General features: G+C 41.8%; 1 protein-coding gene across 1 annotated transcript in view; it reads right to left on the bottom strand.

Annotated features, from left to right (window-relative positions):
• The window catches only part of LOC103304446 (coiled-coil domain-containing protein 7-like), a 430,240-nt gene that overhangs the window by 96,789 nt on the left and 309,990 nt on the right, over positions 1–23,461 (bottom strand). Inside the window, exon 22 of the mRNA XM_054716612.1 lies at positions 136–246. Coding sequence (XP_054572587.1) covers positions 136–246 — 111 coding nt within the window. The remainder of the gene's footprint in view (positions 1–135; positions 247–23,461) is intronic.

The raw sequence follows: 23,461 nt of genomic DNA, 5'->3' as shown, positions 1-23,461 counted from the left end.
TCTTCCTCTCTCTCTAAAAGTGAATAAAAATATATTTAAAAAATAAATGCTCCAATACATATTTTACTTATCAACCAAATAAGAAAGATCTTCTTATTAGTATAATTTAAAGTTATCTATAATTATTATACTTACTAATGAGCTTTTCGCCTCGGGAAGATTTTTTTTTCTTTACTTGTATTTCTCTTTCTGCCATCAATTCTTCATGCTCAAGCATAAGATTTTCACCTGGTACATCTTCGTAAGCTACATAAAGATATGAATTTAGTGAACTGAACAGAAAAACAGACCTATTGTAAAATCTTTAGATGTCAAATTTATAACAAGTGTATAGCAGTATTTTTCTCATTTTTATAAGTACAGAATGTAAGTACCTGACATAAATTGGTGAGAAGAATTTTAATGTGTGTGTATGTTGAAGTAGTCTCCTTATTTCATAAACATTTCTTGCTATCAAATATATTTTATATTAGTCCCTACTTGTTTTGAATAGTTTAGATTAATATATATTCATATACCAAATAATAAAAATGCATATGTCTGAGGTTATTCATTACACCATATTTTAATTGCAAAACTCAAAAGCACCTAAATGTACAAACACATAAAATAGTTTGAATAACAAGATATGTACTATAAATTATGGTAATACAAACTATGGTGTATAACTTTAACAAAGAGTTATACATACAACTCTGAAAGTAATAAAAAATTGCTATAACCCAATTTGGAGGGATTTCTAAGAGATAAGGTTAAGTGAGAAAAAAGCAGAAATAGAAAATACGAAGTATGCTATATCTTAGGGGGAAAAAGAAAGAAAAATAAAAAATATAGATATTTACATTTAGAAAAAGAAACACAGGAAAGAGAAACCAGAAAGCAAAGTAGTCACTAGAAAATTATGTAGACCCTACACAGGAAATTATACACAATGACTATTATTAAATCTAAGCATATCCCTGGCATTACAATGTAGCATATTTTTCTGACATTTAATGAAAAAGTATGCAATGACCTCACAATTGCTTTTCCAGTGATCCAAAGATTCCATAGAGATTTGGATAGTTTGGCTCAATAATGAAAGAAGTGAACTTAATTTGAAACTTAATTGATGTCATGGCACAATCCAGAGCTTAATGAAAAAGTTTCCAAGCAAGTAAAAGCAGCTACTTTCAAGATACCAACTTTGTACTAGCCATCAGAGTGGTGTAAAAACGGTGGATCATCTGGTGTTAAGGTCTTCCCCAAAGACATCTAATGGATCCTATTACAAAACAATGATTTTCAAGGAGAAGAATGATAGGTTCTGCATCAGATACTTGTGACCAGATATTGTTCATCATGCACAACACAGAGCCCCACTAGAGTCCACATGGTGATGAGTCTGAATCTAATACACTTCTAGTGCTTAATGCCTTTGACTAGTAAAGTAACTATATGGAGGGGAAAAAAATATGTACCTTCCTCGTTACTGAGTTAATGAAGCAAAAGTTCTCCATAAGACTATTTCTCCATTCAATAGCTCCATCTGGCCTGTAGATTAGACCTCAGGTGCATGGTGATTCAACTGATTACTATATGATCAATGCAGTCATGCACCCATGGGCACTGGTGTTATCTCAAACGGTGACTGGCTTTTGCCCAAGCTAAGGGAAGTAGATATGAAACAATTGACATTATAGTTGTACCTTTTAGCATCCTTATTTACATGAATGATCTGGGTTAGTGTATCATATGTGCAACATGTTGCATATACCTTTAATATCTTTCCAAAAAGGCCATGATCTGAAACAAGTCCCACTGCCACATGGAACACTAACCTTCCACTATATTAATGACATCTTTCAATAGACCTAGACAAGCATTACCCAACAAAGAGAGAAAACATGTGGACTCACATGTGGCAACAAGGCTGGGTTATTAATTCAGAAAAAATACAAGGACCTGGTACCTAAATCTCTGCAAGAAAACTGGGCAGGGGCAGTATGTCTCATTGCACTGGAGGCAATTTCCAAGCTTGAGTTACTCTAAGTTCCAACAAATACAAAGACTTCCCAACAATTGGTGGCACTTTTTAGCTACTAGTAATTTGGCATTTAACATGTGGTCAATTTGAAGTCATTTATCTATCAGGATATCAAGAAGGTCTCTATCTTTATTTGGACATGATAATAGGCTGCCCTCCAAGAAGCCTCCCACTCTGTCCATCATTTGGTCCCTCTGATCCACATTTGTGTTTGGGTTACAGATCTTAGAAATTTCTCAGTAAGGTGAATGGAACTTATGGCAGAAGGACCCTGACAGAGGCAGAGGTGTCCATTGGACTTTTGGTATCAAAGAATCCTTGATTCAGACAAATGATAAAATCCCTTACAGAGACTATTATTTTCCAGTTATAAGGCCCTATTGAACACTGAGTGTAGGCCCATGGCCAGAAGAGAATCTTATGACTAACAATAACAAGCAAAATTATGAATATTTTGTCTTATATTCTCTAGCTATCTTGGGGTATTCACACTTTAAGTCAAAAGGTAAAATTACTATAAAACATATGCTCAAATACTGACTCATAAACCAAAGAAAAAAATTTTGTATTAAGTTTAATTTAAAATAATTTGGAGAGCAACATTAGCAACATGGAAGATGAAAAGGTTCCCATCCTTTATCCCATGAAAATACTGGTTTATCAACCATCAATGGACAAAATATATTATGAGAGCTCCAAACTCCAACTGCAAAATTCTAGCACTCTAGTGAAGCCTAACATCCTAGAATATTAAAAAGGGTAAGAACATTTACTTTAATCATGACAGCCCTTCACCAAGCCAGCATAACATAGCACTGAAAAACATAGTCACCCACAATTTCTCACATGGACAAAGAGAGAGAAAAGTGAATATCAGGATTTCAAAGGCATTCAGGGTGCTTCCTGACAGGTCCATTTCTATCTCATCTCTAATAGAACACTGAAGAAATTGGCATGGCTGGATTGTCTGCAGGCAGTGAAAAAAAGAGAGATCACAAATAAAAATCCTAACTTTATACGTCAAAGAACTGGAAATAGAAAAACAAGCTAAGGTTAAAGTTAGCAAAAGGAGAAAAATAATAAAGGTTATGGATGAAATAAAAAATGGAAGAACAACACTGCCAAACTAACATCCAGACTAACCTCAGACAGCACCTTTGGAGCTGTGCAGGGAGCTACTTACTAGCTATAACCAGTTTGGAACCACCACCATGCTCCAGCAGTGAGCAGGACAGTATCACAAGGTGGGACTGAGATGTCTGCAGTGAGTGCACTAGACAGACCTCCCAAGCTGTGACTCCTAGCCAGAGCCCAAACATAGTGTCCCAGGAACCCATGCTTCAAGTCCCTGTGCTGTGAGTGCAAGCCACAGGTACCCCACTCCCTTCTCCATTCCTGATCCCAATATAGAACCACAGCCAGGTGCATGTTACACCCCCATGTAGACAGAGCCCTTGCCCAGTGAGCGTCCCATGCCTAGCACAGACAGAGCATGATCTGCCACCAGCACAGACAGGCCCTTTGGCTGGTGTGCACCCCACGTCTGGCACAGAGAGAACACACTCTGCCACCAGCACAGACAGAGCTACAGCCCAGTGTGTGCTATGCCCCAGTGCAGAGAGAACCTTTAGTCCTTGCACAATCTGCACCCAGCACAGACAGAGCTGTTACCTGGTGCATGCCCTACTCCCAGCACAGGCGACAGCTGTGGGTGTGACCTGGTGTGCCCAGCCACAGGTCACAGAACCACCCTGCAAGTGCACTGCCAGAGGGACCTAGAGCACCATCCCAACTTAAGGGCTGGGGACACACAGCAAATTGCATGCCAGAGGGCTCTGGGCCATCACAGAGAGCACACCAGAGGAACTGTGCACACGCCTCCACCAACCCTGAGAAATAGACAACTGAGGTACCAGAACCATGGGAGAATGGGGTAGAACTCAGAGCAGAAACAATAAAGGTGTGAAACTCAAGGAACCTCAGCCCCTGGGGCTAGTGAGTCCAGGACCATTGGACTGCAAGGGGCTTCTACCCCTTAAGCCCCAAGAAGGGAGCCCAGGACCAGAAAGAGACAACAAAAATGGGGAGACAAAGACACAACCCCAAAGGAAAGAAAAGGAGGAATCACCAGAAAGGAAACTAAATGAAATGGAGGCATGTAATATGTCATAAAAAGAATTCAGAGTAAGGGTCATGCAGTTCCTAAACTGGATAGATGAGAAAATCAACAATTTATGTAAGAATTAAGAGGAAATAAAAAATTATATAGCTACAATAAAAAATAAAATGAAAGGTTTCAACAGTAGATTAGAAGAAGTGGAGGACCAAACTAGTGAGAGAGAAGATAGGCCAGAAAACAAACAATCTGAACAGCCACTGGAGAAAATAACTAGAAAGCAGAAGAAGAGCCTAAGAGAGCTTTGGGACAAAATGAAATGAAGCTATATATATATATATGGTGTGATATTATAGCTATATATAATATATAGCTATATCTATATATTAGAGCCCTGGTGCATGAAAAGTCATGAACTGGAGGAAGGGGTACCTCAGCCTAGCCTGCCCCCTCTCACAGTCCGGGAGCCCTCAGGGGCGGGAAGCAACCTGGTGATCAGAGGAAGGTGATGCCCCATCACACCTCTGCTGCTGCCACTGCCAGCAGTGCAAGCCTCAGCCAGCCCTGGTTACCTGAACTTCAGGTAGCCCTGGGCAGCTGGGCAGTCTCTATCTGAGGCTTGTCTGCACCTCAGGCTGGCCCTTAGCCATTGGGCAGCCACCATCCAAGGCTTGCCTGTGCCTCAGGCCAGCCCTGGGCAGTTGGGAGACTGAAGGGACTGGGCAACTCTGGAGGCAGGTGCACCGAAGGGACTGAGAGGACTGGGCGCTGACATCTTGTGGCTGTGGGCACCGACATCTTTGAGGGTGTGGCAGTCAATTAGCATATGCCCTCCTTATTGGCTGTGGCCATTGTCATGTTTGAAGATGGGGGAGTCAATTAGTATATTACCTCCTTATTGGCTGTGGGCACCGCCATATTTGAGAGTGGGCCAGTCAATTAGCATATCCCCTTCTTATTGGCTGCGGGCGCTGCCATCTTTGCGATAGTGTGAGGGTCAATTAGCATATTCTGTCTCTATTAGATAAGATGTATATGGTGCCAGAAGGACAAGAAGAGAAGCAAGGATTAGAAAACTTATTTGAAGAAATAATGACAGAAAACTTCCCTGATTTGGGGAAGAAAAAAGTCACACCAGCACAGAGAGTCCCAAACAAGATGAACCCAAAAAACCCACACCAAGACACGCTATAATTACAATGGCAAACCTTAATGAAAAAGAGAGAATCTTAAAGGCTTCAAGAGAGAGTCACAGATTTATCTACAAAGGATCTCCCATTAGATTATCAAATGATTTATCAACAGAAACATATCAGCCAGGAAGGGAATAAAATGAAGTATACGAAAGATGCAAAGCAAGGGACTGAATCCAAGAATACTCTATCCAGCAAGGCTGTGATTGAAAATTAAAGGGGACATGAGGAGCTTCACAAACAAAAAAGGCTAAGGAAATTTATCACAACCAAGCTAGCAATTAAAGAACTAAAGGGACCGATATATATATATATATATATATATATATATATATATATATATATATATATATAAATACACACACACACACACACACACACACACACACACACACACAAAGGGAAGAAGGAACACAAGCATAAGGAATAAAAACTAAAATTAAGGGAGGAAAAAATGGCAGCCTTGTCCCGGAGCAGAAAGAAAGAACAGCTGAGGTTCGCACGGGAAGTATTTGTTAGCAAGTTAAGGAACAGCTAAAATCCAGGAGAATGTAGGGAACTGCTGGACAGGGTTCCCCTGACCAGGGAGCCCCCACTGCGGCTGGATCTCCTCCAGGAGCTATGGCTCAGACACGGAAATGGCACAATCTTAAAAGGGAAAGTGGATCTTATCGGAAGCCTGAATATCCACAACTGCAGCAACCACCAAACAGCTGGGAGCCCTAGAACACTGGTCCCCAATTGGCGCAAACACATGGATTCAAAAGAGCTCTTCATTCCACCAGGGAAAGGTCAGATTTTGCCTGGGATAATGAGAGAGAACTACATAGCCAGACATCCAGAGAAGAGAGACCATGGGGAGACAAAGAAATAGCCTGCATATGAAAGAAAAGCAGGCATCACCAGAAAAGGAAGTAAATGAAATAGAGGCAAGCAACCTATCAGAGAAAGAATTCAGAGAAATGGTCATAATGTGGCTGAAAAAATGGAAGACAAATTTGACAATATGAGTAAAAACCAAGAGGAAATGAAGAAACAAGCAGAAATGAAAAATGACATTGCTGCTTTAAAGAACTCAATAGAAAGCACCAAGAGTAGACTAGAAGAAGAAGAGGACCGCATCAGTGAGCTAGCAGACAAGATGGAAAAAAATACCCAAGTAGAGCAGCTTTAGAAAAAAAATATTAAAAAGCAGGAGGAACTTTGGGACAACATGAAACAAAACAACATCCACATAATAGGGGTTCCAGAAGGAAAGGAAACTGAGCAAGAAATAGAAAAACTGTTTGAAAAATAATGACAGAAAACTTTCCTGATATAGGGAAGAAAAAACCCACACAAATCCAAGAAGCTCACAGAGTCCCAAGCAAAATGAACCCCAAAGGACCGATGCCAAGGCACATTATAATTAAATTGGCAAACATCAATGACAAAGTAAGAATCTTAAAAGCGGCCAGAGAGAGACAGACAGTTACATACAAAGGAACCCCCATCAGACTAGCAACTGATTTCTCAACAGAAACTCGTCAGGCCAGAAGGGAATGGGATTAAATATACAAAGTCATGCAAAGGAAGGGTCTGAATCCAAGAATACTGTACCCAGCAAGGCTATCAATCAAAATTGAAGGTGAAATCAGGAGCTTCACAGACAAAAAAAAGGACTAAGGGAATTTATCACCACCAAACCAGCAATGAAAGAAATGCTAAAGGGTCTGCTGTAAAAAAAAAGAAAGAAAGAAAGAAATAGGAAGCAAAGAAGGAACACAGGGGTAAAGAATAAAAAAGGCGACAAATAAGTACCTATCAATAATAATTTTAAATGTAAATGGATTAAATACCGCAATCAAAGACATATGGTAATGGATTGGATAAGAAAACAAGACCCATATATCTGCTGTCTACAGGAAACCCACCTCAGAAAAAAAGACACACAGACTGAGGGTAAAGAGATGGAAAATGGTTTTCCAGGCGAATGGAAATGAAAAAAAAACTGGGGTAGCAATACTTATATCTGACAAATTAGATCGCAAAGTGAAGGACATAAAAAGAGATAAGGAAGGCCACTTCATAATACTAAAGGGAGCAATCCAACAAGAAGAAATAACTCTGGTAAACATATACTAACCTAATACTTGAGCACCAAAATACATAAAAAGAACTCCTGGAGGATATCAAGGGAGAGATTAACAGCAATCTTACCTTATAATAGACAAATATGCAAATTGACCGCACCTTCGCTATGCCCAAGCCACGCCCACCAACCAAGCCACGCCCATCAACCACGCCCACCAGGAAACCGTTGCAGGGACGTTGGGGTGCGGCTGAGCCCAAGGCCGGGAAAGCCGCCCGAGGCTTTCCCAGCCTTGGGCACCAGCGGGGTGCCTGCGCCGATCGCAGGAGACCACTGGGGGTCGGCTCCTGCGATCGGTCGCAGGGACACTGGGTGCGGCCGAGCCCAAGGCTGGGAAAGCCGCCGGAGGCTTTCCCGGCCTTGGGCACCAGCGCCGATCGCAGGAGACCACTGGGGGTCGGCTCTTGCAATCGGGTCGCAGGGACACTGGGTGCGGCCGAGCCTGCGGCCGAGCCCGTGGCCGAGCCCAAGGCCGGGAAAGCCACCATAAAGCTAGTTGAATGGAAACTGCAGAAGTAAAAAAGAAAGCACACTGAGACTGGTAGGAAACCAGAGGGCAAGAAACAAGCTGGCCCGGCACTCACATGTGCCAATTTTTAATCAGGAGGGAGAAGATCTCTGCAGAGACTTCCCAGAGGAGCAAGGGGTACCACAGATGTCTAGCCCAGATTACCAGAGCTGAGAAAAGAAGTTCTTATAACTACAGGCTGTAAAAACCATTGAGGATTGAGGCTCAGTGACACAGAGGCTGCTGGAGACCCAGCTGCTCCTCTTAAAAGGTTGACACACAAACAGAACTTACAAGGTCCTCTTCCTCTGAGTTCCAGCACCAGAGAAGCTCTGTGGAACACAGACACATATAAGAAGGAACTGGATTGTCTAGCACTGGGACAGAAACTCAGGGGTGGCTTTCTCCCAGATAGAAGTGCTTACAGGGGTCATTGTTCCTATGCTTGGTCCTTCCTGGTCACAGGGCTGACTGGCAGCCATTTATGATAGTTCCACTCTGGTGATTCCCTGAGCCCCCACCACATCCAATTTGCTGCCCCACCCAATTTGTGTGCATTAGCTTTTGCATATGAATGCCCTGTTCTTGCTCAGGTTAAAATCTCTCTAACAAGCTGCAGCTGGGTCAGGGACCCCCAAACCTATCAATAAAAGACCCAAGATCCAACACCAGCACCAGCCTGCCTTGCTTCATAGCTGGGCCTCATCTGAGCACTTCTGAACTCAATACAAAGAGGCGGAATCCTCAGATCTTTCTGTAGCTCCTGCTGGGTGTCCCCAGGAAGTGACTGACTTTGCACTTCCCTGGAGATCTAAGAGCCAGTGTACCCAGTGGTCAGTGTTAGACCATACCAGATTACAACTCTATACATCCATAAGCAACACATTCATTATTTTACTCTATCTCAATTTTTCCTTTATGCCAACACTTTCTTCCTCACTTTTCCACTTCTTCATCCATTTCTCTTCCTCTGTTCCTGCTTTAGTTTTTCTCTATCCTTTCTTTTTACTCCCTGTTAAACATTGATCTTACTTATATATCTAATTTCCTCGCCCCTACTCCAAGTCCATGCACACTTCTCTTTTTGTTTTCTTCACTAGCCAATTTTTTTTACCTTTTTTTCTTTTTTATTTCTTGTTGTTTGTTTGTTATGTTTTTTTTCCTGTTTTTCTTTTATTTTTTATGCTTCTGTTTTTCCTCCCCTTGCTTGTTCTCTTCTTCTATAAATAGCATAGTTTCAATAACCAACTCAGGCCTATCTGCTCTCTATTCTCCTTTTCCAAAATAGATGAATACACAGATAGAAAGATTAAAGAAAGGGAAAAATTTTATACACACACACACACACACACACACACACACACACACACTAGGGGCCCAGTGCACAAATTTGTACACCTTGAAAGGAACTGTGGGCCATGAGGCTGTGGTGGGCACAGGGGTACGTCTTTGCAAATCCTTTGCGCCCCTGCCCAGCCCCTCCTGCCATGGCCCCCAGGTCCCTGTCTGCTTGTAGCCCCAGTCCTGTCACCGCAACTCACACCCACTGGTGGTGCAGAGTGATTGGGTCCAGTGCCAGCAGTGGGTGTGAACGGGGCCAGTGCTGTCAGCATATGCAAGCAGCAGCTGCTACCCCAATCACCCCTCAGGAGCAGGGGGAGGTGGAGAAGCCCTCAGGGGTTATTGGGGCCAGCAGCTGCCATTCGCACCCACTGATGGTGCTGAGTGATTGGGGCTGGCCCTGGGCATCAGCAGCAGGTGCAAGCAGTGGCTCCCATACAGGCAACAAATGTGAGCGATGGGCAGGACCACAGCATGCCAGAGAAAAGAATTTTCAGTAAACACCAGAGGCTCATCCTGATAACAGTGACCAGCACCCTACAGTGTTATAGTGTCCCCGCTCACCTACTCCACCATCCTGCTGCAGGCAATGTCCACCATGTTTTGTGCTCTGCTGCCTGCTGCTGATGCGTGCCATGTTCCGCATGTGCCCTGGTGGTCTGCGCACAGCATAGCAACTAGTTGTGTTGTTCGGTTGTTTGTTTGTTCTGCCATTTGGTCTATTTGCATATTAAGATTTTATGTATACAGATATAAATTTTCTTTTATATATATTTTTAATATATATGTTTTTCAATTATTGTTTCTATTTTTTTTAGTATTTTGTTTCTCATTTTTCTTCATATACACTCATTCTCTTTTTACCTTCTCTATATTGAATCATGGTCATTTCCCTATTCATTCAATTGCTTGATCTTACCTTCTGGAAATAAGCTCTACCTCTTCAGATTCAGCTTTCCTCATTCTTTTATGTGTGTTTGTTGTTTGCATTTTTTGTATTAGTTGTTGTTTTCTTTGAGCTTTCTTCACATCTGCATATATTTTCTCCCAGCTTTCTTCTTCTCTAACTTAACTTTTTTTTTCATTTTGTCATATCATTTTTGCACTCCTTTCCCTCCCCTAATTTTATTTTCTCTGGTGGTCATCTTTTTATGGGGTTATTGGTATTCTGAATACATTTGTGTTTAGTGCCCTCTGTGTTGTGTTTTGTTGTGTTGTATTTTGTGCCTTTAAGTCAATGTGGTAGAGAGTAAGCTAAATAACCAGACAACCTTAGAGGAGCAAAAATGGGGAGACACAGAAACAGCCCCCATATGAAAGAAAAAAAGGAATCACTAGAAAGGGAAGTAAATGAAATGGATGCAAGCAATTTGTCAGGGAAATAATTCACAACAATGGCTACATGGATGCTGAAAAGGAGAGAAGACAAACAACAAGTGTAAGAAACAAGAGGAAATGAAGAACTCAGAAGAAATAAAGAAAGACATCGCTGCAATAAAGAACACAATAGAAAGAAACAATAGACTAGAAGAAGCAGAGGATTGCATAAGTGAGCTAGAATACAAGGTAGGAAAAAACACCTAAGCAGAGCAGCAACTGGGGGAAAAAAAATGAAAAACAGGAGGAGAGCCTAAGGCAGCTTTGGGACAATAGCAAATGAAACAACTTCCACATAATTGGGCTGCCAGAAGGAGAAGAAACTGAGCAAGGAATAGAAAACCTGTGTGAAGAAATAATGACAGAAAACTTCCCTGATATTGGGAAGAAAAAAATCACACAAGTCCAAGAATTGAACAAAATCCCAAACAAGATGAACCCAAAAAGACTGACACCAAGACACATTATAATTAAATTGGCAAAAATCAACAACAAAGTAAGAATATTAAAGGCTACCAGAGAGAGACAGAAAGCTACCTACAAGGAATATCCCATCAGACTATCAACTCATTTCTCAAGAGAAACACATCAGGCCAGAAGGGAATGTAAAGAAATATTCAAAGTCATGCAAAGCAAGGGTCTTAATCCAAGAATACTATGCCCAGCAAGGCTATCATTCAAAATTGAAGGTGAAATCAGGAGCTTCACAGACAAAAAAGGACTAATGTAGTTTATTACCACCAAACCAGCAATGCAAGGAATGCTAAAGGTTCTTTAAAAAAGATGAAAGAGGAAGGGAAGAAGACATAAAGAATAAAAATGCTGACAAATAAGTACCTATCAATAATACTTTAAATATAAATGGATTAAATTCCACAATAAAAATATATAGGTTAGCTGAATGAATAACAAAACATGACCCATGTATCTGCTGTCTACAGGAGACCCACCTCAGAACAAAGAACCCACACAGACTGGTAGTGAAGGGATGGAAAAAACTTTTCAGGCAAATGAAAATGAGAAAAAAGCTGGGTAGCACTACTTATATCTGACAAATTAGACAACAGAGTGAAGGCCATAACAAGAGACAAGGAAGGCCTCTTCATAATACTAAAGAGATCAATTCAACAAGAAGATATAACTCTGGTAAACATAAATGCACCCAAAGCAGGAGCACACAAATACATAAAAAAAACTTCTGGAAGATATCAAGGGAGAGATCAACAGTAATACAGTCATGGTAGGAGACTTTAATAACACAGAAACACCACTGGTTAAATCCTCTAAACAAAAATTCAGCGAAGAAACATCAATCTTAAATGACTCACTAAATCAGATGGAATTAACTGACATCATCAGAACATTTGACCACAAAGCCACAGAATAGACATTCTTCTCAAGTGCACATAGGACATTTTCAAAGATAGACCACATATTAGGAGACAGACACAGTCTCTTCAACTTCAATATGATATAAATCATAGCAAGCATCTTCTCAGATCACAATGGCATAAAATAAGAAATCAACTACAATAAAACACTGAAAAAAAACACTTGGAGGCTAAATAGCATGCTATTAAAAAATGATTGGGTTACCAAAGAGATCAAAGAAGGAATAAAAAGCATCCTGGCAACAAATGACAATGAAAATATAACAATCCAAACTCTATAGGACACAGTCTTCAGAGGGAATTCATAGCTCTAAGGTCTACCTCACAAAAACAAGAAAAAAATGGTAATAAATTATCTAACCCTACCACTCAAAGATTTAGAAAGAGAGCAACAAGAAAAGCCCAGATGAACAAGAAGGAAAGAAATAATAAATATCAGAGTGGAAATAAATGACATAGATACCAAAAATACAATACAAAAGATCAACAAAACCAAGAGCTGGTTCTTTGAAAGGATAAACAAGATTGATGAACCCCTAGCCAAGCTCACCAAGAAACAACAAGAGAGGACTCAAATAAACAAAATCAGAAATGAAAGAGGTGAAGTTTCAACTGATCCCACAGAAATACAAAGGATTATGAAAAAATACTATAAAAAACTCCATTCCAACAAAGTGGACAACCTAGTTGAAATGGACATATTCTTAGAAAAACACAAGGTCCCAAAACTCAATCAAGAAGAATCTAAAAACCTGAATAGGCTGAAAACTACTGATGAAATTGAAGCAGTAATCAAAAATTTTCCAGCAAACAAAAGCTATGGTCTGGATGGTTTTACAGGGGAATTCTATCAATCATTCAAAGAAGAACTAACACCTATCCTCCTCAGATTATTGCAAAAAATAATTCAAGAGGAAGGCTCACTTCCAAGCTCTTTCTATAAGCCAGCATTACCCTAATTCCAAAACCAGATAAAGGCACCACAAAAAAAGAGAACCATGGGCCAATATTCTTGATATACATAGATGCTAAAATCTTCAACAAAATTCTAGCAAATCAGATCCAGCATTACATTAGAAATATCATACTCCATGACCAAGTTGGATTTAATCTGGCGATGCAAGGATGATACAATATCCGCAAACCAATAAATGTGATACATCACATAAACAAATTCAGAGACAAAAACCACATAATCATATAAATTAATGCAGAAGAATCATTTGACAAAATTCCACACCCTTTCTTGATAAAAACCATCAGAAAAGTTAGAATGGAGGGATCATAATAAAACATAATAAAAGTCTATGTGTCAATCCTACATCCAACATCATACTAAATGTGCAAAAACTAAAACCATTTCCCCTAAGAACAGGAACAATACAAGGATTCCCACATTCACCACTCCACTTGGTCTAGTACTGGAAGAGCTAGCCATAGTGATCACACAAGAAGAAGAAATAAAAGGCATACAAATTGGAAGAGGTAAAACTGTCCTTATTTGCAGATAACATGATACAGTACATAGAAAACCACAAAGACTGCATGAAAAAACTATTAGACCTAATAGATGAATTCAGCAATGTAGCAGGATAGAAAATTAACACCCAGAAATCTATAGGCTTTTTATACCCCAACAATAAACTCACAGAAAGAGAAACTAACAAAATAATCCCATTTACTATTGCACCAAAATATTAAGATACCAAGGAATAAACTTAACTAAGGACATAAAAGACCTTTACTCAGAAAATGGCAGAATATTGAAAAAAGACATAACGCGATAATTGCCATGTTAATCACCAGTGACTGACACTGTACTTTCCATCAGGAAGACAAAATAGGCTGGGCGATTAACATGTTTTAAACAAATGGAAGAACATACCGTGTTCATGGACTGGTAGAATGAACATCATTAAAATGTCCATACTACCCAAAGCAATCTACAGATTCAATGCAATCCCGATTAATATACCAAAGCATATTTCAAAGATCTAGAACAAACTCTCCAAAAATTAATCTGGAATTAAAAAGGACCCAAATAGCCACAAAAATCCTGAGAAAGAATAAAGTTGGGGGGATCACAATACCAGATATCAATCTATATTACCAAGCCACTGTTCTCAAAACTGACTAGTCCTGGCACAAGAAAAGGAATATAGACCAATGGAACAGATCAGAGAACCCAGAAATCAACCCAAACCATTATCCTCAATTAATATTTGACAAAGGAGGCAATAGCATATAATGGAGTCAGGACTGTCTTTTAAATAAATGGTGCTGGGAAATTTGGTCAGATACATGCAAAAGAAAATAAAACTAGATCACCAACTTTCACCATACCCCAAAACAAACTCAAAATGGTTAAAGGACTTAAATGTAAGAAGGGAAACGATAAAAATCCTATAGGACTCCATAGACAGCAAAATATCAGACATATGTCTTAGCAATATCTTTACCAATATAGCCCCTAGGGAATGGAAATTAAAGAGAAAATAAACAAATGGGACTACATCAAAATAAAAAGCTTCTGCACACCAAAAGAAACCATCAACAAAACAACAAGAAAGCCCACTGCATGGGAGAACATATTTGCCAATGTTATTTCAGATAACGGTTCAATCTCCAACATTTACAGAGAACTTATAAAACTTAACAAAAGGAAGATAAATAATCCAATCAAAAAATGGGCAAATGACCTAAATAGGCACTTTTTAAAAAATATATATATATTTTATTGATTTTTTACAGAGAGGAAGAGAGAGTGATAGAGTGTCAGAAACATCGATGAGAGAGAAACATCGATCAGCTGTCTATTGCACACCCCCTACTGGGGATGTGCCCACAACCAAGGTACATGCCCTTGACCGGAATCAAACCTGGGACCCTTGAGTCCGTAGGCTGATGCTCTATCTACTGAGCCAAATCGTTTTCGGCTAAATAGGCACTTTCAAAAGAGGACATATGAAGGTCAAAAGACATATGAAAATATGCTCAAAGTCACTAATCATCTGAGAGATGCAAATCAAAACGAAAATGCTGTACCATCTCACACCTTCCAGAATGGCTATCATCAACAAACAAGTGCTGGAGAGAACGTGGAGGAAAAAAAATAATAAAAAAACCCTCATGCACTGCTGGTAGATATGCAGACTGGTGCAGCTACTGTAGAAAACAGTTTGAAGTTTCCTCAAAAAGTTAAAAATGGAATTCCCATTTGACCCAGCAATCACATTTCTAGGATTATATCCCAAGAAACCAGATACACCAGTCAGAAAGGATATATGCACCCCTATGTTCAGAGCAGCACAATTTATAATAGCTAAGATTTGGGAACAACCTAAGTGCCCATTAGCAGATGAGTGGATTAAAATATCGTGATACATCTACAAAATGGAATACTATGCCATCAAAAAAGAGAAGGAACTTTTACCATTGGCAACAGTATAGATGGACCTAGAAAGCATTAAGCTAAGCGAAATAAGCCAGTCAAAGAAAGATAATTATCGCATGATCTCACTCATATGTGGGATATAATGATCAACATAAACTGATGAACAAAAATAGATCCAGAGACAAGGTTTAGGGGAAGGGGGACTTAGAGATCAGCCAAAGGACTTGTATCCTATCTAATAAAAGAGTAATATGCAAATTAACCATCACTCCGCCGCACCCACAAGCCATGCCCACAAGCCAATCAGGAGCGAGTATGCAAATTGACCCAACCAAGATGGCTTCAGCCACAGAGAGAGCAGGAGGGTGGCTTGGGTTTCCCCAGCGAAGGAGGAAGCCAAGCTTTCCGCACACCCTGGCCAGCCCAGGCCTCCACTTAAGGCTACAAAGTTTCAATTATAGAAGATAAATAAATCCCCTGCCGCCACAGAGCAAGCAGAAGGCTTAGCTCAGCTCCAGGCTACCAAGTTTCAATTATAGAAGATAGATAAATAATTCCCTGATACCAGGGCCTCAGCTTAGGTTGCTGGAAAGCATGGTCGGCCTGCAAACCACCACAGTCCCCTTGCCCAGGCTTCTCCACACCCCCAGGGAACCCCCACCCTAATCAGGTACACCCTTCAGGGCAAACCAGCTGGCCCACACCTGTGCAACAGGCCTCTATCCTATCTAATAAGAGTAATATGCAGATTGACCATCACTCAAACACACAAGATGGATGCCCCCATGTGGTCAAAGATCCTGCCCCCATGTGGACACAAGATGGCCACCACAAGATGGCCAGCAGGGGAGGGCAGTTGGGAGAGACCAGGCCTGCAAGGGAGGGACATTGTCATGTGATCAGGACAGCAGAGGAGGGCAGTTGGGAGGGACCAGACCAGCAAAGGAGGGCAGTTGGGGGCGATCAATCCTGCAGGGGAGGGCAGTTAGGGGTGACCAGGCCGGCAGAGGAGGGAAGTTGGGGGCAAACAGGCTGGCAGGGGAGCACTTAGACATCGATCAGGCTGGCGGGGGAGTGGTTAGGGGGTGATCAGGCTATCAGGCAGAAGTAGTTTGGGGCAGGCAGGCGAGCAGTTGGGAGCCAGCAGTCCTGGATTGTGAGAGGGATGTCCCAGATTGGAGAGGGTGCAGGCTGGGGTGAGGGACACACACCCTCCATGCACGAATTTTGTACACCGGGCCTCTAGTACATACATATTAGCATAACCAATGGACACAGACATTGAGGCAGTGAGGGATTTCCCTCAAGGGTTAGAATGGCAGGGCTTGGGGTCAATTGGGGAAAAAAGGAGACATATGTAAAACTTTAGACAATAAATTAAAAAAAAGAAATCAACAAATGACAAGTGCTGGCCAGGATGTGGAGAAAAGGGAACCCTGGTGCACTGGTGATGGGAATGCATATTGGTAAAACCACTTTGGAAAAAATTATGGAGTTTCCTCCAAAAAATAAAATGAACAGACATTTGACTTAGTGATCCCACTTTTAGGACTATATCCTAAGAAGCCTGAAACACCAATCAGAAAGAATACATGCACACTTATGTTCATAACAGCAATATTTTCAATAGCTAAGATCTGGAAACAGCCCAAGTGCCCATCAGCAGATGAGTGAATAAAAAAGCTGTGGTACATTGATACAATGAAATACTATCTATAATAATCTAATCTAATAATAGACAAATATGCAAATTGACCATACCTCTGACACACCCACAAGCCACGCCCACAAGCCACGCCTACCATCCAATCAGAGCGAGTATGCAAATTAACCCAAACCAAGATGGCTACAGCCACAGAGAGCAAGGTTTCCTAGGTAACAGAGGAAGCCAAGCTTTCTGCCAGCCGTTGCAGGCCTAAGCCTCCACTCAAGCTACAAAGTTTCAATTATAGAAGGTAAACAAATTCAAACAAATGGCGGCAGAATGGAGCTTGAGAGAGCAGGTCAGGGTTGCCACTGGCAAAAGGGGAAGCAAAGCTTTCCACACACCCTGGCCAGGCCCACCCACTTAAGGCAACAAAGTTTCAATTATAACCCCAACACAAATGGCTTCGGGCCTCTGGAGGGGAGCCCCAGGCTTGGCTCTGCTCCAGGCTACAAAGTTTCAATTGTAGAAGGAAAATAAATTCCAGATACCAGGGCCTCCGCTTGCATTGCCAGGGGGCATGGCCGGCCTGTAAACCACCACAGGCCCCTCGCTCAGGCTGCCCCACGCCCCCAGGGTACCCCACCCTGATCAGGGACACCCTTCAGGGCAAACCAGCTGGCCCCCACCCCTGTATCAGGCCTCTATCCTATCTAATAAAAGAGTACTATGCAGATTGATCATCACTGCAACACACAATATAGCTGCCCCGATGTGGTCAAAGATCCTGCCCCCATGTGGACACAGGATGGCCACCAAAGATGGCCAGCAGGAGAGGGCAGTTGGGAGGCACCCGGCCTGCAAGGGAGGGCAGTTGAGAGGGACCAAGCCTGCAAGGGAGGGCAGTTGGAGGTGATCAACCCCGCAGGAGAGGGCAGTTAGGGGTGACCAGGCCGGCAGAGGAGGGAAGTTAGGGGCAAACAGGCTGGCATGGGAGTGGTTAGGGGGTGATCAGGCTGGCAGGCAGAAGCAGTTAGGGGCAATCAGGAAGGCAGGCAGGCAAGCAGTTGGGAGCCAGCAGTCCTGGATTGTGAGAGGCAGGCAGAAGCGGTTAGGGGCAATCAGGAAGGCAGGCAGGCAACAGTTGGGAGCCATCAGTCCTGGATTGTGAGAGAGATGTCCGACTGCCCGTTTAGGCCTGATCCCTGGGATCGGGCCTAAATGGGCAGTCGGACATCCCTTGAGGGGTCCCAGATTGGAGAGGGTACAGGCTGGGCTGAGGGACAACCCCCCTCCGTGCATGAATTTCGTGCACCGGGCCTCTAGTAAAATTATAATATGCTAATTATACTGGACAGTCGAATGACCTTCTGGATGAAGTGCGATGGCAGGGGCTGAAGCAGAGGTGGTTAGGGACAATCAGGCAGGCAGGCGAGTGGTTAGGGGCAATGAGGAAGGCAGGCAGAGTACTTAGGAATCCCTGCAGGATCAGGTCTAAACCAGCAGTTGGACATCCCCTGAGGGGTCCCAGATTGTGAGAGGGTACAGGCCAGGCCGAGGGATCCCACCTGTGCACGATCAGGGCTGGGGAGGGCCCGCAGGAGGGCTCCAGGGTGTGGCGGGGCCATCTTGCCCAGTCCTGATCGGCCAGACCCCAGCAGCAAGCTAACCTACCAGTCAGAGCATCTTCCCCCTGGTGGTCAGTGCATGTCATAGCTACCAGTCAAAAGGTCTAAAGGTCAAATGGCCAAACTGTCGCTAAGGCTTTTATATCCTATATAATATTCTATATAATAGACAGGTAATATGCAAATTGACCATAAATCCAACACACAATATGGCCACCCCCATGTGGATACAAGATGGCCGCCACAAGATGGACAGCAGGGGAGGGCAGTTGGAGGAAGACCAGGCCTGTAGGGGAGGGAAGTTGTGGGGAGACCAAGCCTCCAGGGGAAGGCAGTTGTGGGTGATCAGACCAGCAGGGGAGGGCAGTTGGGAAAGACCAGGCCTATAGGGAGGACAATTGTGGGGGATCAGGCCAGGAGGGGAGGGCAGTTGGGGGCGACCAGGCCTACAAGGGAGGGCAGTTGTGGGGATTTAGGCCTACATGGGTGGGCACTTAGGGGTGACCGGGCAGCAGAGAAGGGCAGTTGGAGACAACCAGGTCTGTAGGGGAGGACAGTTGGGGGGACCAGGCCTGCAGGGGAAGGCTGTTGGGGGTGACCAGGCCAGCAGGGAGAGCAGTTAGGGGTGACCAGGCTGACAGGGAAGGGCAGTTAGGGTGACTGGGCCAGCAGGGGAGGGCAGTTGAGGGTGACCAGGCTAGCAGGGGAGGGCAGTTAGGGGTAGCCAGCCTGGCAAGAGAGGACAGTTAGAGATGACCGGGCCAGCAAGGAAACAGTTAGTCTTTGATCGGGTTGGCAGGGGAGTGGTTAGGGGGTGATCAAGCTGGCAGGCAGAAGCAGTTAGGGGCAATTAGGCAGGCAGGTAGGCAAGCAGTTGGGAGCCAGCAGTTCTGGATTGTGAGAGGGATGTCCAACTGCCCTCGAGGGGTCCCATATTGGAGAGGGTGCAGGCTGGGCTGAGGTACACACACACACCCTGTGCACAATTTTCATGCACCGGGCCTCTAGTATATAGATAAAATTGAAGAGGAAGGAATGTTTCCAAACTCACTTTACAAGACCAGAAAATGAAAACATTAATTCAAAAAGACATTTACACCCCTATGTTCATTACAATATTATTTACAATAACCAAAATATGGATGCAACCTAAGTGTCAATTGATAGATGGATTTAACAACAGACAACAGTGTGGTGATGGCCCGAGGGAGTTGGGGGCTGGGTTGATGGAGGCAAAGAAGGTGGGGAATAGGGTAATTTAGATACTCAAATACATCAATGATTTAAAATATTAATAATTAAAATATTCTCTAGTTTTCTTGACACATTCACACTTTAAAATAGTTAAAATTCTAGGCATCAGATATATTTAAGGAAAAATATGTAACAATATAAAAATACTAGAGGCCTGAGATTGGGAAGATGGCTGCCAATGGGAAGGCAGACTGCAAGATAGTGTGTGAGAGAATGAAAGGAGAGTGTGTGGACATATGGAGAGTGTATATTTGAGAATGAGGGTCAGCTATACTCCAAGGGACTGTTGGGACTGCCAAACCAGGCTCCCCTGATCAGGCAGCCTACACTGCTACTGAAATCTCTCCCAGAGCAACGGGCTCTACTGCAGAGAATGCGACATCTTGAAGGGGAGAGTGGCTGTTATCAGAAGACTATACATCCCTTGACTTTACAAATAGAATACCCAGGGACCAATTGCAAACCCAGGAACACCAGATCTCAGGCAGCACAAATATGCTGCCTCAAAGGAGCTCTTCACCTTCTCAAGGAAAGGTCAGATTATGCCAAGGGAAAGGTGAGATCTGCTAACTAGGCTGGAGAGAAAAACATGCAAAATGGGATCTAGAGCCTAGGGGAAGTCTCCGCCCCACTAAATCCGTGGCCCATGATTTGTGAATGTGGAAGGGGATCCTTAAGGCTGCTGGCCATAGGGAACTATAAAAATCAACACATAACTGAACTGGGCACAAAAAGGCAGTGTGAAATTTGTACCAGTGTGCTGGCCACTTAGTGACAGGGGAAAAAAGACATTCACAGAGAGGATCATAGAGTTGTGCAAAGTGTGGGAGTGTAAAAGTCCTGAGATTTCCCAACAGAAGCACATCAGCCAGAAAGGAATGGAATGAAATATACAAAGTCATGCAAAGGAAGGGGCTGAATCCAAGAATACTGTAACCAGCAAGGCTATCAATCAAAATTGAGGGGGAAATCAGGAGCTTCACAGACAAAAAAGGACTAACGGAGTTTATTATCACCAAACCAGCAATGCAAAAAATGCTAAAGGGTCTGCTGTAAAAAGAAGAAATAGGAAGCAAAGAAGGAACACAGGCTTAAAGAATAAAAATGGTGATAAACAAGTACCTATCAACAATAACTTTAAATGTAAATAAAATAAATGTCCCAATCAAAAGACATAGAGTAACTGAGTGGCTAAGAAAACATGACCCATATATCTGCTGTCTACAGGAAACCCACCTCAGAAAAAAAGACTCACACAGACTGATGGTGAAGGGATGGAAAAAGGTTTTTCAGGCTAATGGAAATGAAAAAAAAATGCTGGGTAGCAATACTTATATCTGAAAAATTAGATCTCAAAGTGAACAACATAACAAGAGATAAGTCAACTTCATAATACTCAAGGTAGCAATCCAACAAGAAGAAATAGCTCTGGTAAACATATATGAACCCAATATGGAGCACCCAAATACGTTAAAAAAAAAACTTCTGGAGGCTATCAAGGGAGAGATTGACAGCAATACAATCATAGTAAGGGACTTTAATACCCCACTATCATTATTGGACAAATCCTCTAAACAAAAAATCAGCAAAGAAACATCAATCATAAATGACTCACTAGATATGATGGAATTAATTGACATCTTCAGAACATTTCACCCCAAAACCAAAGAATATACATTCTTCTCAAGTGCACATGAGTCATTTTCAAAGATAGACCATATATTGGGTGACAGGCAGTCTCTTCAAATTCAAGAAGATAGAAATCATATCAGGCATCTTCTCAGATCACAGTGGCATAAAACTAGAAATCAACTACAATAAAAAAATCCCAAAATATCATGGAGGCTAAATAGCATGCTATAAAACAATGACTGGGTAACCAGAGAGATCAAGGAAGAAATAAAAAACATCATGGCAACAAATGACAATGAAAACACAATCCAAAATTTATGGGACACAGCAAAAGCAGTTTTGAGAGAGAAGTTCATAGCTCTGCAAGCCTACTGCAAAAAAAAAAAAAAAAAAAAAAAAAAAAACAAGAAACAATGGTAATAAATTACCTAACCCTACAACTCAAAGAGTTAGAAAGAGAGCAACAAGAAAAGCCCAGTGTAAACAGAAGGGAGGAAATAATAAAGATCAGAGAGGAGATAAAGGAAATAGAGACAAAAAAGATAACAATAAAAAATATCAACAATACCAAGAGCTGGTTCTTTGAAAGGATAAACAAAATTGATGAACCTCTAGCCAGGCTCACCAAGAAGCAAAGAGAGAACCCAAATAATCAAAATCAGAAATGAATAAGGAGAAATAACAACAGACTCCACAGAAATACAAAGGATTGTTAAAAAATACTATGAAGAACTCTATTCCAACAAACTGGACAACCTGGAGGAAATGGACATATTCCTAGCAAAATACAACCTTCCAAAAAATATTCAGAAAGAATCTAAAAATCTCAATTGGCCAATAACTATGGAAGAAATTGAAGCAGTCATCAAAAAACTTCCAGCAAAAAAGAGCCCAGGACCAGATGGCTTCACAGGGGAGTTATTCCAAACATTCAAGGATGAACTCAAACCTATCCTCCTCAGACTATTCCAAAAAATTCAAGAGGAAGGAACACTTCCAAGCTCCTTCTATGAAGCCAGCATCACCCTAATGCCTAAACCAGATAAAGACAACACAATGAAAGAGAATTACAGGCCAATATCCCTCATGAACCGAGATGCCAAAATACTCAACAAAATTCTAGCAAATCGGCTCCAGCAGTACATCAGAAAGATCATACACCAGGACCAAGTAGGATTTATCCCGGGATGCAAGGATGGTAAAATTTCCGCAAATCAATAAATGTGATACGTCACATAAATAAATTGAGAGATTAAAATCACATAGTCATATCAATTGATGCAGAAAAAGCATTTGACAAACTCCAACACCCTTTCTTGATAAAAACTGTCAGCAAGGTGGGAATAGAAGGATCATACCTCAACATATAAAAACCATATATGACAAACCCACACCCAACATCATTCTCAATGGGCAAAAACTAAAACCATTTCCCCTAAGAACAGGAACAAGACAAGGATGCCCACTCTCACCACTCCTGCTCAACATAGTACATTGTTATTAGACGAGAAGAAGAAATAAAAGGCATCCAAAATGGAAAAGAAGAAGTAAAGCTGTTCTTATTCACAGATGACATGATATTGTACATAGAAAACCCTAAAGACTCCATCAAAAATTATTAGACTTAAAAATGAATTTGGCAATGTAACAGGATATAAAATTAATGCCAAAAAATCTATGGCATTTCTATATACCAATAGTGAACTTACAGAAACAGAGACTAAAAAGCATGCCATTTACCATCGCACCTAAGGTAATGGAAACTAAAGAGAAAATAAACAAATGGGACTACATCAAAATAAAAAGCTTTTATCACAGCAAAAGA

The sequence above is a fragment of the Eptesicus fuscus genome, chromosome 5 (assembly GCF_027574615.1).
Source record: "Eptesicus fuscus isolate TK198812 chromosome 5, DD_ASM_mEF_20220401, whole genome shotgun sequence".
NCBI lineage: Eukaryota > Metazoa > Chordata > Mammalia > Chiroptera > Vespertilionidae > Eptesicus > Eptesicus fuscus.
Note: the sequence above shows the minus strand (reverse complement) of the source record. Positions and strands in the feature narration are given on the sequence as shown.